This window comes from Grus americana, chromosome 19 (genome assembly GCF_028858705.1).
Source record: "Grus americana isolate bGruAme1 chromosome 19, bGruAme1.mat, whole genome shotgun sequence".
Taxonomy (NCBI): domain Eukaryota; kingdom Metazoa; phylum Chordata; class Aves; order Gruiformes; family Gruidae; genus Grus; species Grus americana.
In genome coordinates, this window is record NC_072870.1 from 6062288 (window position 1) to 6080902 (window position 18615).

The 18615-nt window shown below is 41.3% G+C and overlaps 1 protein-coding gene across 2 annotated transcripts; it reads right to left on the reverse strand.

Moving 5' to 3' along the window:
- Positions 1-1037: 1037 nt before the first annotated feature.
- TMEM248 (transmembrane protein 248) lies at positions 1038-18155 on the reverse strand. 2 transcript variants are annotated; one of them, XM_054847625.1, is made up of 7 exons: positions 17887-18155; positions 8431-8605; positions 7469-7754; positions 6037-6187; positions 5163-5346; positions 4558-4701; positions 1038-3775 (listed from the first exon to the last, which is right to left on the reverse strand). In XM_054847625.1, the coding sequence occupies exons 2-7, from the start codon at positions 8587-8589 to the stop codon at positions 3755-3757; spliced, it is 945 nt and encodes a 314-aa protein (XP_054703600.1). In that variant the 5' UTR covers positions 8590-8605; positions 17887-18155; the 3' UTR covers positions 1038-3754. The 2 variants fall into 2 exon arrangements, with proteins under 2 accessions (XP_054703600.1, XP_054703601.1); XM_054847626.1 differs by lacking the exon at positions 17887-18155 and adding an exon at positions 10436-10702.
- Between the last annotated feature and the right edge of the window lie 460 nt (positions 18156-18615).

Genomic DNA, 18615 nt, shown 5'->3' on the forward strand with positions numbered 1-18615 from the left:
AGGATTTTCTTCAAGGAAGTTGCACTTCTATAAAACTCATTGAACAAAGCCGTGCGCTTGCCAAATAGTGGCTGCCCAAGTTATGAAAGAGAGTTTGTTTAACAGAAAACAAGTGAATACACGTCCGACCGCCTTTCTCTTCCTCTTTGCTGGCTGAGGGACAGAATTCAGTGGAGGCCAAAGGCGACTGCTTTGCTAATTAAAACAGCAGCAGACTCACTCAAAGCTGAGGCCACGCTAACACAGGGCATTAACACTCGTTCGGGGCAGGCATTTCAGAGCTAGCCAGGTTTCCTAGAGCCATACCAAGGGGATTTGTAAAAACTATTCTATTAAAATCACTTTCTTCTGCTAATTCTTGGAGTCCCTCGCCCCAGTAAAAATTATAAAACAACGTCGCAGGTTTGCTTTTTAATGATGCTGCCATTCACCACCAGATTTGAACGGGCACCGTTTGGATGCTTTGTTTTTTGGACAAGCAAGACAGGCTGGCCACCGTGCTGCACTTTTCACAAGCTCCCAAGAGCACAACACAGTATGTTTTTCCTACTCTCTCAAGCGCTGAAGACATCCAGGTGCAACTTGTTCCCGCTGCCCAGTAACTGGAACTAGAATTTCACAAGTTACATTATCTTGATTTCAACAGCCACCCACCTCTGTCCTCCAACCACCTCCGGTCACCTGCAGGCACTCTGAAATGCCCAGCGGCTGGTTGTGGTTCAGCTGAGTAAGTTACACAGCAGCTGTAGTGAGGAGGCAGCAGAAGGCCTGATCATCATCAGGGAAGAGCAACAGGAGAGACGGGTCCAGGTCACAAATTCTGCATTTCTCACCACGGGCACTACCTACTTTCCCAACCCCATGATACACAAAAGAAAAAAAAAAAAAGTTTATGTAAAGTGCTCACTGCACCAACAAAGGGTTTGAAATTCCAATCTGTTGTGGACTTGCACTACTAATTTCCTCCGGTGGTCCATATAACAGATGATTTATGAAACCTCCGCAGCAACTAGGCAGTAGAAATAAAGACAACAGAATAAACTTCATCTTTTTTATTCTGCAAAGCAATATGCACATCTTACAAACACAAAATTAATCTAGGAGAGAAATGTCATTTCCAAATCAGCTATTAACCATCATGCAACAAGACAAGTGAAATGTAAGAAGAAAACAAACAAACAAAAGCCATCTTAACCCTACAATCACCTGCAGAGGGTTGAAAACCAAGGCTCAGATTTTCTATGTAATGCCAAAGAAAAATGCAAAACAAAATGGCAGCTTTCTAAGAACAAGAAAACACGTACAAATAGAATCAAAACTGATTCAAGTCATAGTTAAAAAGAAAAAGAAAACAAAAAAGGAAAGATCAATATGATCTGAACTTTAATATTAAGTTTTTACTCTTCTGTTTGGCTGCATTTAACTTTTGTACATTGCGCCTAGGAACAATCCAATACTCCTCAGTATTGCAGCATCTCAACCCGATGGACACCCTTACCTCTCCGCTGCAATACAGGGGTGCAAAGGGATAAACTAAGGCCAAAAATCACAACTCTTTAACATTTTCCCTTTGGGTTTGTGGGCTGCAATCTTAGTATTTCTGTGTACTTCAATACAGTGGGTGGTAAGGTGCAAAGCAGGCTCCTCTAATTACCAAGTAGCAAAACCAGAATTAAAAAAAAATCCTGTTTTCCCCAACAGACTAAATTCCTGTTTGGACATTTAGAGTTTGATTTTTTTTTTATTTGCTGAAACAGAAATGCTTTTCTTTTTTAAAAAAGGAGTTGTGTTGTGTTGGGTGTTTTCTAGGTATTTCCAGAATTTGCACCACCACCCCAATCCGCTTCCTCTTCCTGCCTTTGGTCCCCAGATCAAGCCACCCTCGTAGGCAACTCTAGAAGTCAGTATTAATGCAGAAGGCTGCGTACGTGTGAATTAGGAACAGATCGGACAGTTTTCATGAGAAGCCATCTACCTGTTTTGACTTCACCGATTCATTTCAGCGAAGCACTATTAGCTCATAGCAGCATCAGGAGAAAACTGGAAGCTTCATTTTATCCCTCGACTTCAAACTAGGCCATCTCTAAAGCTTTGCCTTAACATCCCCGGAGAAAAACACGTTAGTTAACGCCACTTAAGTAACTGAAATTCTATAAAGGAAAGATGTTCCAAAGAAAAGTGGGACCATTTTGCTTCGAAGACTCATGAACTTACTGAAGTCCCATACATCCAGACCAGTAGTTCAATAGTGTCTACAGGTAATAAACTAAGAATCTTATGCCAGCATAATTGAGACTGTGAGTTTTTTGACTTGGGTTTCTTCTTTTGTGTATTTTAGAGCAGAACTTACCAAAGGAGGAGGGGAAAAAAAAAAAAAAAAGCATTGTATGTATGCTGACCTCCAGTTATAGTACCTGACAAGAAAGCTGAAAGACAAGATGAAAGGTCAATTAAGGCAACCAGTGAGATTTTAAAAGCAGTGGTGGAAATGTCTGCAGGAAAACCCTGACTCCTAAAAATCAAGGAGGCTACTCAATAAGAAGCCAGAAAGAAACAGCAAAAGCCAGAATGGGAAAGGGAGAAATGCACAGGATAAACCCTCCGATTTCAGAATGGACACAGAGAGCAGTGTGTGTTGCACTGTGTGGTTTCTTTGACCTTAATCACAACAGCCCTTAGTTCTCTCCTTGTCATTTTCCCCTGAGTGGACAGCATGAAATGGAAATCGGACAAAGCTAATAAAAGTGTCATTTTCAGCTGCCCTTCAGAGATGGATGGAGAGTCCCAAAGTGAAGCTCTATACCAGACTATGGGATTTCTTCTCCTTTCATTATTTGCACTTGCCCAAGGCTGTGCGGAGCCCCAACAGACTGTTAATACAATACACCTTTTTATTAAGTTTCACTTTCTAGAGAAAAAAGAAAAAAAAAAAAAAAAAGAGTGTACAGAAAGCTGCTCTGCAGCAGAGACGCGCAATCCTGGTTTGAGGGCTGTGGATGGGAGGCCAAGTGGAAAGCTTTTCAGACAGTCTCTATGCTGACTGATTCTCTGGCATTCAGCAAGCCAAATGCGGGGGGAAATCAAACTTAGCACTTTTCAAGAAGAAACATTTTAAAATGGGACTTCACTTCTTATTTTTTTTACTATGAATAAAAGCACAAGTTTGTCCTAAAAACAGCACTATTAAAATGTGAATATGCATTTTTAAAAAAAAAAAAATCTAAAATGTTGATATCTTTTCTTGCAAGCAAGGAGCAAATGGAAGAAAGTATTAGGCCACACAAATACACATTTAATTCATGTAGATTGGTGGCTTTGGAAATGCAGTATTATATCAAAGGTGCATACTGTTTCAAACACACTGTACATATCATTGGGCAAAAAACAAAGATCTGTTGGTTTGAGACACTTGCAAAGGCATCTTAATCTGCCCAGATGCAGCTAGACAAAAATATCTTGCTCTGACTATATGTAGCCATATCACTAAACATATCTACACAAACATTCGGCTATGTCCACAGGTAAAGACTGAAAGTTTCCGGCCGCACTACAATGCGGAACAAGTGCATCATCTGACCTATTCTGAATATACTTTTATAAATATGTACAAATCAATTACAGGCACTTGAAATGTCTTTGGTTGGAATAAACCAACATTGCAAGATAATGTATTCACAGAGTGTTAAGACCCATTCTGGGTTCAGCAGGCAATGATTACGGTTCTCAGTCATTCTCAGTAAAAGGAGAGGATGGATTATGCTTCTGACAAAGCAACCTAAACAAAAAGAAAAAGAAAACATTTAATTAAAAGTCAAATTCTTAATCCTGTAACAGTGATATTACTTATCGCCACGCAGCTGGCATATCTGTCCTTGCCTTTTCAAAGAACCTTGAAAAATCTAACTTGGAAAGGAAATCAAAGTAAGTCTGAAGGTGTTTTGTACTGAGCATAATCAATTAAAAAGAAAAAATCCACAAAAAAAAAATCAAAGCAGCTTACACTGCAAAATATCATTAAGATCAAAAGGTGCCAACATTAGCTTCCTACTTCACAACTGAATATATTCATATTTAATCCTTCAAGCAAAGTGCAGGTCTCCAATGCAGTATTGAATAATGACTGTTTCAATAGCTTTGTCATTGTTTTAATTTAAATCTGATTAACAACCATTAGAGTTACATATCATGTTTTATTCAAAGTTTTCAGTCAGTTGTGATAAAAGATAAATAAAAACTACTCAATGCTATCTATTCAACGCCTAATACAAAACAGTGCAAGTAACATCAGAATTATGGCAGAAGAGCTGCATTACAGCACTTACGGAACTGCAATAATCCACTTCTGCAGGAGAGAAATCTAACTCTGAGGATCTACAAAGCACATACACATATTTTTAGCACCTGTCAGTACTGTCCACAATGAAACACCCATCTCTCTTTGAAAGGGAATTAAATCTACATCTCCAGAGATAAGAGAAACCGGTCTGTACTATGTAAAAAAGGAGGTTTTCTATGTTTTCTTATCAGAGTCAATATTTTGTTATTACACAGGCTCACCTTTTCAGAGCAGAATTCTGTATTGCTTTGCCTCAGTTTGCTTGGTCTGCCTTTAATAACTGCATAGCAGAACATTGTAATCACCATCACAAAAAGAAAGTAACTGGTATGCATGAGATGCAGGTTTATTAGAGAGCGATCATCCTGCACAGAGAATTAAAACCATTTACTGACAATGCACCAATAGCTGGCATTTTATATTAAAGCAATAATTATCAGATCAGCACAGAAATTACTTAATGAATCAACTTTCTCCCCTTTACACAGCTGGCATAGTAATGAAAGTGATTCCTAACTGTGGCACATAAAGAGCCAAAATGTTCCTCATGATAAAAATCTGCTCTAGAGATCTCTTCCCATATACTGACAGTGTGTTTTGTCAAACGATTTCAAAATATAAATGTTAGTTATTAAAAGCTGTGAGGCACATGGAGAAGACCATCATGCACCAGGGGTAAAGCAGATCCAACTCTCTCTCAACCCTTGCACTACATAATAAACCAGCACTGAATATGACAACTTTAGGACATAAACTGAACCATATTCAATTAAAACAGAGCTAAGCATTTATTCAACATAACATATAAAACCACCATGGCACTTACATCTGGAACTATAACAGTTAGTTTGGGATTTAAAGCATGATACACTTTTCCAATTGCTCCTTTGTAACACCAGAAAGGGTTATAATCTTGTGCATATTTTGTATTAGAGTCCCTTGCTGTGGTAAAGATCTTGTACCAAAGCGTAGCATTGCTGTATGTTTCAGGAACGCAATGTGGTGGCTGACTGCAGAAAAACAGAAATAATTAGCACCCTAATTGCCATTCTCCCTGTTCAGTAAGGCTAACTTTTAGAACCGTGACAAGCCCAGTCTTCTCAACAACAACATAAAACGCAGTTTTATTTTGGACATTCCAAAAACAACAACAAAAACCAAAGCTTAACCAAAAGAGTGTATAAAAACCATATGATTCCTATACTAAGATTAGAATTTAACTGCATGTTGTTCCACTAAGTCAACATCCCATAGCTTAATTAGAAAAGCACTGGTTTTCCTAAGTTGCGTGGATCTATCTGCTGGTTCTCCAGGGTGTATTGCATAGTGTCAGTCTAGAGAAGACAAAGGGAACCTATTTTGATGAAAGGTCTGTACCTGCTGCGGTATGGCAGCACAGCAGCATTCGGCTTACGCTGATCTCTCCGCAGGGAAGAGGCTAAGAACCTCAGTGTCAAGCCTTAGTTCTCACACAAGGTAGTGAAACTAAATTATAGGGTATCTTTCTTAAATATTCACAGATTCCTTTGTTCCTACTGAAGTCCAAATCACAGGTAACACGTTGAAAGGCAGGTAGGGGCTATAGTTCAGGTACATAATTTCCACAGTCAACAATAACGTTCATCAGGAAGTAACAACCTCAGAGAACCAGTTGAGGAATTAATCACCCAGTAACCAGTCGATGTTTAAAATGCACTTACACGGTGACAGGAAACACATTGCTGGCTGCTGTCACAGTCATGCAGGTTGTGAACACCACCTGTTCGCAGTGGCCATGAAGAACGCAGTCATCCGAATTCCAGGCAGCCGGCAGGGTGAATGTAATATTTATCTCCTCATGGGATTCTCTGCCTTTGAGAAAAGAGAGAAGGAAAGCTGGTTTTCGTTCACAAAAGTATCTGAGCAACAATCACTAGGATAAGGACAACGTGCAAATGACTAAGGCAGCAACCACCACCCTGAATCTGTACCTTTGAAGTCATCCAGGATCTTTACTATCAACAAAGAGAGCAAAAAGAAAGTTAAAAACCAAAACAACCCAAACCAATCTACAAAAACCCCAGCTGCTGGTCTTTCTAATCTCTCCTGCCCCCAGAAGCAGCGGGGTCATTAGGCTCCTTCCAGAAATGAAAAACTCGCTATTTAATGAGTGAATTCATGCGTGATCAGAGAACTTTATTAGTAAGTAAAAATCACAGATCTTTAGCCTTTCTCCTCCCATAGACTTTGTTCCACATTTGCTTTTTCTGATGCTTACTTTTCATATTGGAGATAGTCGTGTAGACAAAAAGGTGCCAGCTGATATTGAACTGCAGATTAAGTAATGTACGTTAACTCCACACGGATATGTTCATACTGAAAATAAATCCAGGCTACTGGAAATGGAACTTGCGTTTGATAGCTCTTAAAGCCGCAACAAAATAACAACAACATAAAATACAGTAATACAGATTTACAGCTCAGGTAAATGTCTCTTCACAGGTCTCTGAGGTTCAAGACACCTTCAGGCATTATTATAAAATGCAACCCTAGCTAAAAGCTAAAATTCAATAAGGTTCTATTATCAATTTCTACTAATTTTCTACAATCACCTGTAAAAACTTACTGGCGGGGCAGCCACATAGCAGATCAGTCTCTTCACACCACAGAAATTGTAAGCATCTTATTTGTTGCTGTTTGGGATATTAAAGCTTCTTCATGTGTGCATTTTAGATAAACTATTTTTTTCAGACAACATGCCACTTCATCTCTAATGGATATACATTAATGCCTTTAAAATGTGAGTTAAGGACTTGAAGATGTATCAAGATAGAACTGAAGATAGTCACTGCAGAAGCTTTTGTTGCTTGGAATTTTGTTGGCTTAAAAATTACCTTCCATTGTCATTAGGTTAATCATTTAAAACTGCAAAGCCTAACCTTGGCAAACCTGCAGGTTCTTTTCCATGCTGAATGCAGGGAAACGTTTTGCTAGCAAACAAGTGAAGGGCTCTATATAGCAATATACTCACAGCAAATCAGGTAACACATATATGTTCTAAGCAAAAAAATTATCTCACCAATAATAAGCTGGTGAATTTTTATTTGATTATGTAGTTCTCATTCAAATTTATAAAGGCCAAGTCTTGCATACCTGAGAGTCCAATTTGGTGTCCAAAAATTGTGGAACTCAGATGTGTAACATTGCGAGAATATCCACCAAATGGTCTGAGTGGGTCCAGCGTCAACGTGATTGTAACCGAGATGTTTATTGGACCGGAGTCCTCAAGAGCCTGCGGAGACTGCGTAGAAGATCTTGCCTGTCCACTAGTCACGGTACTTTCAGGAGTTGTGGTATCATTGATGAGATGCTTTAAGGTTTCATTCTCAGATATACAGAAGTCCAAATCATTAAACCTCAGGAGGAAAGTATTCCAGTCCTTAAAACAAATGTGAAGATTTCAACCAGATTAGCAAGTTAACTGTGGGCTGCCACTTCTCTGGAGCAGTGCAGACCTCGATACATACCATCCTGCCCGCAGTTCCAAGCCATTTAACAAAAATTACGTAGCTTACAAAGCAAGCACAGATACCATCATGGCTATCTCAACAACGGGGCAAATGGTTTACAAAAATTAGACGCGTTTGATCCCAGCCACCACCTGACCGCTGCTCAGTGCGGCAGCAGAATATTCTTCTTTGAACTACAAAAGGAATGTACTACCTTGGTCCATTCTCGCCACGCTCAGGGTATGAACGGTTTCTAGCAAGGCTTCCCTCATTACAGAATAGTACTACTAGGTAAGACGTTTAACAAACAAGCTAGCTGACACAACAGAGTAAGAAGAAAGGCGAGAAAGGCTTCCGGCCATAGCAGGGAAGATCCATGTCAGATGATTCAGCCTCATCCTTGAAATAAAACAAGACTATTCAAACATTCAAACCAATAGCCTCTTTCCTTATGAAATTAGAGGCAAGTATAAATGAAGACAATCTCCCATAAGACTCTGTGCACTCCCTTGAGAGGGTTCTTTGGAGCAGGGGGAAAAATTAGCTCTGGGCATGTTTTTCAAATTAGTATTCCCACTGTTTAGCTCAGGAACTTTTTGTACCTACCTCTGTCATTTCTGGTGACTTGATCTCCTTGATTTTGAAGAAATAACCCAGTGTCAGAAAAGCTATTGCCATCGCACTTACACTGATCATAAAGACCACAAGCGGAGGTCGACTGCTGATGTAAACCTTCAGGTTCTCCAAGAGGTTTATGTTGAACATTATTCTGATTGTTCACCTGAAAACAAAGAATATTACAACAGAGTGGTTGGGCTATTTGTGTTATGGGTGGGGACTGGTAGATCACATAAGACAAAAGTTTGACAACAAAAAATGGAATCATACACTAAAATGAGATTCAATTATATGACTCTGTACTGTTCATTGAACACAGACTCAGTGTGCCTTACATAAAGCACAAATCAAAACATGCTCGACATCACCTTCTCAGCACCTGAAATTGCCAGCTAGGAACAGATTTTAAGAAATGAGGACAACATCTAGCACAGACAAACATTGCTGATAAGCAATAAACCAGTTCTGTTCTGTCCCCACACATCCAGGCAGGATGTACGCTGCTACACTTTAATATCAGTAATATCTGAATTCATCAAATTACAGTGTGGATGGAGTTGTAATGCAGCCCACAGATCAAACTTTGTACATCCTTGCACATACCTTCAAAACGGAGGCTGAAGCCTTAAAGATCTCCCTTTACCCCGTCCCTAGCCCCAAATACCTCTACCTCCAAAATGGGATCCGAGAAGCATCCTACATCATTTTAGGCTTCTGCATCAAGAATCCTGTGGTCAGAAACACCTAACAACTGCATTAGGGTGGAGGCCAGAAGACTCCTTTCTTTATTTGATTCTTGAGGGATCTAGAGAACTTTTGCTAGAGTCTGTAAATAAAAAAGAGAACCCTACACATGTTGAAGAAATGTACTGAATCATTAATTTTTATCCAAAATATAATATTTTGCCTGATTCCCCTTCTGAATTTTCATTTGCAGAGCAGAAAGACCCAAACTAAGCTTCCCCACCTCCACTCACAATGGAAAGCAAACAGTCCAGTGGTAAAGGGCAGCCCTGCAGCATCTGCTTCAGAAGCTCTGCAAGGAAGGAACTTCAAGCAAACCTCTTATCTTTGTCTTACCTAAAATCCTGGTTGAAAAGGCCTTTAATCCCAACTAAACTAGAAAGGCAGCAACTGTTCCTAGCAATGTGTTGCTTATCCCCAAAATTCATAGGAAAAGGCAATCTTCAGGAGTAGCATCTAAAGAATTCAGCACTGCAATGTTTAATGTTGGAGCATTCATACAGCTCTGATAACATTTAATTAAGTCAGGGACTCTGGTCCCTGCAGGTCTGAGTGATTCTCACTGACTTTTATTAGAAGCACACGTCATTTACAATCCAGATGTAGCACGGCTGAAGAGTGGTAAATCTGAGGATGAGAGAGGGACGGGTTTTGAGAAAGAGGGCAAGGGAGAGAGTGATCTTTGATCTGATTTATTGATTTAAAAGAAAGCAAGAGAAGGGGAAAGGACAAGCTTTCAGTGTCTTTTTCAGATCCCACCATGTACAATCATCGCAACTTTCTGGTGTATACTCAAGATTTTACTGGCAGAAATGCTTCTGTTAAGAATAACAGAAGGAATATTGACAAAACCTGCAAAACTGCCCCAGAAAGGGGAAAATTCAACTCACTGAGAAGAGACCCAAGGTCCTGTGGCAATAACACAACTCCAAGTTGTGCATACTGACTTTCCTCGTCTCCTCCCCATGCACCTACTTGCTCTCCTCGGTGAAATCTGCTGAAACAGGGGTTCACTCCAGAGCACAAGATCACATCCCGGGTTTACTATTTTGCACCATCAACCAATTTTCATCTGCTCTGCAAAGACCAGGAAAGCCCGCAACTTTTTATCAGCAAGAATGACTGGGTGCTGCAAACACCTCTTCACAAAAATACAGGGCATGTCTGAGAGTGAAAACCACAGTGCAGACAAAGGAAGGAGAGAAGGAGAAGAGAGGAAAGAAAAGGTGATGACAAATGTGCACCTTACCAGAACTTCTATCTTTGTCCAAACCCAGCTGTGTTATGGCCAACAGGCCAGTGAAGGCAGCAGGAGTGAGAGGGAAAGGGAGAGCTGGTGTTGGTAAGGATCACGCTGGGTACGAACCGCGTTTCTGTACGTTCTGCCTCCTATCTTGTCACTGGCAGCAAATTTCTTAAATGAGCCCTAGTTAAAAATCCCAAACGCTCCATCTAGAAACATTGGAGACACATGTTGAGATGGAAAAAAAAAATATCAAAAGATAAACCAAAAGCAGAGTTGTATTCAGTGCTCCCTTCTGGATTTCCTTTTGAAAATAACACAGATGCGGGCTTTATTACAGCATTTAATCAAAGCTGAATGTCACCCAGAGCATATACAGTATGGTGATCCCTTTTGAAAGGGGCTTCCAACAGCTCCATTAGCATTCTTGTTTACCACAGGGTCTAAAATCAGCCATAAAACTGGATGCGTTGAAAAGCATACATATAAAAATATTTGGGCTAATATTTTTATGTAAGAGATCACAGGCTTTTAAGTGCCAGTTGCTTAATATGCTCCCATAACTCAATGGCTTTGAAAGCAATTAGAAAATGCTATAAGCTGCAATTTCCAAAGCATAATATGCCTTTTGAACATTTGTGAGAGAAAAGGGAACAACTGTGGATTTCAATACTAGAACTGACGTGAAAATAGCAGTTGGACATGGTTAGTGCAAACCAGAACGAAGAAGAATGTTTCCATACTGCTGCCTGAAGAACTGCCGATTTTTTATGACATAAAGTGCTTAAATAACACTAATTATCAAAGAACTTGTGAAACAGATCGGTGCACGTAGATCAAAACATATATCCCCACTAGATTTTAGGGGTTTGGTTAATGGTCCACACACTTAAACTCCTCCTTTCTGTTAGGACCCGTTAGAAACACAACACAAATGCTATTTTTCTACCAGCTCTAGTTGTAACTAACAACTTCCTCTGTGTAAATGAATAACTTAGAAATAAAAGTTTAAATTATATTCTTTTTTTCACACAGTTAAAAAAAGAAACCAAATGCTATTACCTCCTGGCAGGTCAGAAAAGCAAGATCAGATTTCACTTTTTAGCTAAATAAATAATTTAAAAGGCGGCTCTAATAACTGCTGCCTGCCTCTCTCCACTCCAGCTAAGCTTTTTAATACTTGTGCAATAAAAATCTCCACAGTCAGCCTAACAAGTAGCTCAAGCGCAACAGGAAGAACGAAAATTGCCAGCCCGGAACATTGGCCACCAACTCCAAAGTAATTGTTCTGTATTGAGGTGTATACGTCAAGACAAAATGCCACGTTCAGGCAGAGTTACAGCTGACGGTTCTCATCGGGAAACACTTGACAAGCACTGGAGAGATATTGTGCTCTTAATTCAGACCCTACAAGCCCCAGAAATTCTGTTATACAGTAAAAAAGATAAAAATGTTAAAGGATGGAAACACACAACAGTTAATATGTCAGAGTGGAAGGCAAACGCAGAATTGGGTAACCATCTAAAAAGCGAGGAAATAGCCACTCATTCTACAACCTCAGGGAGTCTCCCTCCACAATAGCTCAAGACCGAATACAGTAACCTCAAAGCAGCAACATTTTTAATTCCTCCTTATTTGTACATGAAAGAGTATAGAAAAGGTAAATTCTGAAATAGACCTATGAGTTCTTCAAGAATAAATTACAAATAAGGAAAATCTTGAAGTCTGTTGCACAGACCCAAAAGTCAATGGAATGAGTCACAGCAGAAGTATTAAATTCCCATTTCGAGGCTTAATATCAAAGGAACTGAATTCCTAACAACAATTAAAACTGCATGCTGTACTAAAGCAGGTATTAAAAGTAAAACTGCAGTTGCCAAAAGGAAAAAAAACCCATAACCAAACCAAAAACAAATTTTGAAGAAATAAACGTCTGACATAATTTTTACATGTTTCTTGCCATAATATTGACTACCGTCTTTCCACCAGAAAACTTAAAATCATGTAATTTCCTTACAAATATTTCCCCCTCTTGTTGTGCATGTAAGATAGTCACAGTCTAGAGGAGAAAAACATTTTGAGGGGGGTTCAATAATAAAAACACCCCACTGCAATATCTTAAGGAAGAAAATTGTGGGTGGAAGAGAAGGGCAGCAAGCCAGCGCCAACCCATCCAACAGCATGCCATTAAGACCTTGCGTGTTTTCTAAGCCTGAACCTCTTATTGCACATAATAGCATTTAATCTTAACTGTGCAGTTCAGTTTATTTATAAATCAATTATGTTTTCAAAGATGCCCCATTACTAGTAATACAACGGGGGTTAGGAAATGGGTCACATCAGGGTTAACCACTTTGAATGAAAATAATGTTGCGTGCCAGCAAAACACTCAAACACAAATCAACTGAGCTGTGATTTTCCTAGCAAACCAGCCATAAATAACACACAAACAAAGAAATGGTGTTGATCTCAAACTAAAGTGCCTCTCATTTAAGAACAGTAAACAGTAGTAGGTAGCAAAAATATCTTTAATTTGGTTTTCTTCTCTTCAAACCAAACTTGATGTCCAACACCTAAAACACTAAAATAGTAAAGCAAAATAGATCTCAGTTGTATGCCTATTAAAGTTCAGAATATTCAAAATGGTCTGTCAAAGCTTTATAAAGACTAATTAATAAGAACGTCTGTATCTCTAATCTAATATCACCAGCCTACCGAACAGAACTTGCGAAAGTAACCTCAGTTGATCTTACAACTGAAAATAAAACCTCTGCTGGTTCTCAGAGCAGCAGCAATTATTATCTCCCCTTCCCTTCTTCTAAGAAAACAGGATAAAAATTAAACAGAGGTTTCTAAACTCACCAGAAGGCTGCCCTTTTTTTGCCTCACAGCTTTTACAGTCAGTTTATTTTAGGAAGTGGGGAGGCTAATCAACAAATTTGTTCTTTACATCTTTGTTGCAATTTCACAACATGGTATTTTTATTATAAAACATGCAGTTGGAAGAAAAAGAGCATTTTCCTACTAATTTCATAGGAAGACTTACTTTATCGTACCAATATCTATGGAAAAAAAAGAGGTGCCAGTATCTGCAGCTGTATCAGTTCATTTGTTTAGGAAGCATATCAAGATCCTGTGGACTGAAATTGTACAGCCCAAAACCTGTGCCAGCAGTGGAAGGGCAGGCAGGGCTGGCTCTGGGAGGAACGAAGGGAGGGGAATCCTCCAGAGCAGAATGCTTTTTCTGTCCAGCTGATCCTCTTCCCCTTCTCCTGTCCTTCAGTGTTAAAGAAAATAAAACAAAGTAAACAGACTCATAGTAAGTGCCATCAGTCTTCTTCACAAAGTAGGGGAAGAGAAGTAATCAGGACTTGCAGAGGAAGAGAGTTGATGAAAACATCACCTAGGAGCCTTCAATCCACAGCAATGAAATACAACCAAAAAACCAGCAGCCAGATGTGTACAAACTCCTCAAGAATGTGCAAGGAGAAAGCTTGCAAGTGGGAGATAATAGTGCATCAGATCAAACCAGCCTGTGGCTCATGACAGTTTTCTGAGCTATTTTATCCTACAAATGTGTTTACTGATTAAAAAAAAACCCAACCAAAAAAACCCTCACCAACCACAAACGCATCTTCCTAGAGTCTGGAAGCAGAAAACATGGCAGGAAATGGCCTGGCCCTTTGTGCACACAAAGGGCGTGGACAGGAGATGCTGTACAGCACAGAATGTCACCTGTTGAAAAGGAGATTCTTTCCTCGGGTTATTCTGATAATGGTGTCAGTTAGGAAGCAGGTTGTTAAAGCCTGAGAGCCCAGGGGCTTGCAAGAACAGAACGAAGCAAAATGCTTCATGCTTGCATGAAATGTTTCACTTTTCAAAGCATAATTAAGCATTTCAACATCCCCAAGAGCTACGTAAACAGCAAACATTTCAGTTCTCCCCATAAAACAAAGCCAAGGAAGGGAAGTAATTTGGTCAGTTATAGTGAATTTTAAGGATCAAATTGATACTGAATTTCACACACCCAACTTCCTGACTATAATTCTTTTTAAAGACAGAAATCTTATAATAAAAAGTAGATGAGCTAAAAAATAAAAAGGAAACTTTGTGGATCAGACATTACTCAATCTGTGTACGTGAAGTTTCCAGATACTTAACAGCCCTTCCCAACAAACGTGTGTCGTAGTTCAGAATGTCTGCGGTGGATTTAACACAAGCAGCTGAGCAGTGTGTCCGCTGCTGCTCCTGGGACAGCAAAGGTGAATTTAATTTACCACTTTAAAAAAAAAAATTATGTAGAAACAGACAAATTCAAATAAGTTCCAAATACTTTTTTTAAATGCTAAGAATTTTTTAAAAAATGAAGAACCAGAAAAGAGTAGAAAAGTTATAAGCCAGGAAATATAAACAATGTGAGGAAAGCCTTTTTCACTGGTTCAATGAACCCCAAATTCTGACATTTGTTAAAAGTGAAAAACACAATTTAAAATACATCCAGCTGTAAAATACAAGTAAACCTAACCTCTTGTTGAAAATAGACATTTTGCTGCCAAACTTTACACAGGCAGCCCTGTTTGCCAAGTGAGCCTGTGCCATGGGAAAGAGAACACTTTCATATACAAGAGTTCTGGCTTGGGCATTTTTTAAACCTTCCAACTTTTACAAGTCAAAGTCATGACTTATCGTAATCTAAATCATACGGACTGCAATAAAACATACAATATTAGACTCAAGAACTTTGAAGTTGTATTAAAAATTGTTATTCTGGTTACTGCTGCTTAGGATGAGAGCCTGGAGGAGGAAGGCAAAAGTAAAATTATTTGGTTTTATAGGATCTGTCGAATTTCCATGAGAAATCAAATTCTGTGTGTACCGTACTGAGAACAGCCGAACCAAAGCAGCTCACAGAAGGGCTTCACTCAAGAAGTACGAAAAGTCTCAGCAACAGTTTAATAATCAAAACTGGTTTAGTGACCAATTTAAGAAGGTTAATCGTTGACTTCATTAAGGCTACCCATTAAGGAATGCAGTACAGAATTCAGCAGCGTAAGTACAGAAAAATGCCAGAAAAAGGCTCCTCAGCCTGTTTGTAATGAGAACTGTTGCTTGTAATGAGAACTGTAAGGAGACAGACACAGACAGATACACAGCTTGAATCACAAGCAGAAAATGAGTGACAAGATGAGGAAAGGGCAGCTTCAGTGGAAACGGCAAAATAAGAGTTCTGGATGTAGAAAGAAAGTAACGCTGGCTGTGTAAGAGAAGTAGGAAAACAGCCAGCGGCCACTAGTGAAGATGAAAATACAAACAGCAGGAAAATGGACTGAAATAAGGGACTTGGGCAATAGCCGAAATCTCAAGGACATGGCAGTAATATCACCACGTCTGTATACTTCACCCCCACTGGTCAAAAGAAATAGGACTTTAATTTGCTTTGCCCAAACTCAGGTTTTGTTAATTATCTCTCTGTAAAATGGAGACGGTACTTAACAAAACCTGACATGCCAGGGCACATGTAAGTTTTCTTCCTAAACAAAAGAGTCCTGGGAACCAGCTTTATTCACAGGTCAGAACGGTCTTCTCAGAAATGAAACTCCCAACACAGACGTGCTTTTGGCAAAGGGAGATTTGGGAAAAGCAACAAAATTCTGACACCAACAAGTTTCATTAATACTTAGTTTAGGGCTCATTTGATAAACCAGCTTCATTTCTACAAAAAATGTTATACTATTTAATAAAATAAAAATACAGATGATCACAGCTAACTGATCTGCAGGAACACTGTCAGGGAGTGTTTAAGGAGGGAGCTGCACTCCTGTGGTATGCCTGCCATCCACCCAGGGGTGATGGACGTGCCAGTCTCCTGTCTCTTGCCAGATGCATCCGGCTCACACAAAGGACACCAAGGTCTGTTTGTTCCTGCCCTCAGATGCTCCTCTCCTCTCACAGAGCACAGTGTCTATTTTGTATTACCAGGCAGCATTTCAAGTTCTTGTCTTTCAAGCGGGAAAGAAGAATCACATTCCACCGGCCCTGAGCCACTCCTCAAATCACGGGAAATAACAAAGCTACTAAGGTCTTAATCCTCTTTGATGGGACTAAATCTAGGGTCAAGGAGCATTTGGTCTTGCAGGCACAATTCAGTATTATCTCTGCTGCCTACAAAAGTTGTTCCCTGTGCTGCAGACACCTGCTGACCAGCAACTGGATTGCAGCCATCGCTCCTTCCCGGAGATCAGAGGAAAAGCAGGTAGATGATGGAAGTGGCAGCAGCTCACTAGATGAGCCTAGAACCATTTTGTATGTCCAACCTAGAAGCAAAAGGATTAGTAAGGTATTCCCTAGAACTCAACCGTTTATAAAAAGACAGTAGTGATTTACCACAAAGGATAGGCCCAGCCACGATAGGCTTTCATCTCACGATGCACTTCCAATTGCAAAACTTCTCAGAAGTTTGATGAGGATGTGAAGAGTAATCCTTCATGAATTCTCACCTAGACTCAAGGTTTATCTAACAGGGCAAATTTACCTGTATAATTATACTGCTAGAGCTAATCAGGCAAATAAATTTCCCCAGAGAAGACAAACCCTGAAAAAGCAAAGGGGGGGAAAAGAAAAGCTGTGCTGTAATCTGTTCTTTCCCTTGTCAGACAGAAATGTTTCCCACGGTGTCCATATCTGTGATTATGATATACGGTTCAAATTTAACGTTCGGAATCTAGCAGCCATGTTCCAGGCATGATGCACCAGAAATTTTATTATGACAAACATTATAACGCCTTTAGATATAAATTAAATCAAAAAAGTAAAAGAGAATAAAAATATGGGTACGTAGCAAATAGCAAAAAAAAGTAACAAAGGAATCCCTATTCAGAAGCTATTTTGAAACAAATATTTTTAGTGCTACCGGAATTGCTGTTTCTCACTATTTTTTCCTGGTACGATGCCACACAAAGTTCAACCTAACAACCTTTTTTTTAAAAAAAAAAATAAATTATTAAAGTAGAAGGAAAGAACAAAGTAAAACAAAAGCAGAGCGGCCAACCCCAAGGGCCGGGTTTATCGCCGTGCGGATGTGCGAACCAACTGCCCGGCACCGCAGCTCGGCGCAGGCGGGCGGCACAGGAGGGATGCGCCCGCCTCACCCGCGCTGCTCCGGCAAACCGGGCCGAGGCTCCCGCACGGCGCTTCCACCGTTACACAACCGTCACCGGAGCAACCCAACGCCCCGCTCCTGCCCCGCCAGCGGGACCCCGGCGTTGAGGCCCGGAGGTGCCCCCCGCCGCACACCGGCAGGACACCCCTCCCCACCCCGGGGCGGAGGAGGACGAAGGCGACCCACATCCACCGCGCCCGGGCGCGCCAGGCTGGCGATGGCCGGGATCCCTGCGCCCGGCACGGCACGGGAGGCCGGCGGGCCCCCTCGGCCAGAGCCACCCCCGTCCCCATCTTACCGGCGCCCGAAGCGGGGGAAGAGGCCCCCGGGCCGGGAGGGTCGAGGCCCGGAGGCAGCGGCGGAGCTCAGAGGCGGCGGGGCTGCCGTGCGGACGGGCTCTGCACCATCCTCCTGCCCTGACGGGGGGCTACGGGGAGGGGGCCGGAGGGTGGGGTGGGGGGGTGGGGGCCGCTGCCGGCGCCGCTGCCCGGACACCCGCCTCCTCCGCCACCGCCTCCCGCTGCTTCCGGGGACGCAGCCGCGACCTCTCACCCCGGCCGGCCGCGCGGACGGTGGCGCGGGGGGGACAAAATGCTGCGGCGCCGGCAACGCGCGGCCCGGCCCCGCCCGCGGGAGGAGCCAGGCGGCGGGCGGGCCCCACCGGAGCGGGCAATGCCGGCCGGAGCGGGTAATGCCGCACCGGGAATGGGCTCCGCGTCGGCGAAGCGCTGACGGCTTATCTCGTACCGCCGCCCCCCCGCTGTCTTCTCAGGCCGGGCCGCAGCGCTGGAGGGGGTGGTACAGCGCCGGCCCCTGCCGTGCCGACATTTCCAGCCACTCCTCACCCCCTTTTCCACCAAAAACATTCAAAACCAGCTTTTTTTTTTTTTCTTTTTATAAAGGTGCCCAAAACCTAAACCTGTTCAAGATTAAATCCTTAAAGCAGTTGACTTAACAGAAGGAACCGGAGGAATTAACATTTTAATTATAAATGAAGGCCAAGAGAGGAGAACATAAACTTGCACCT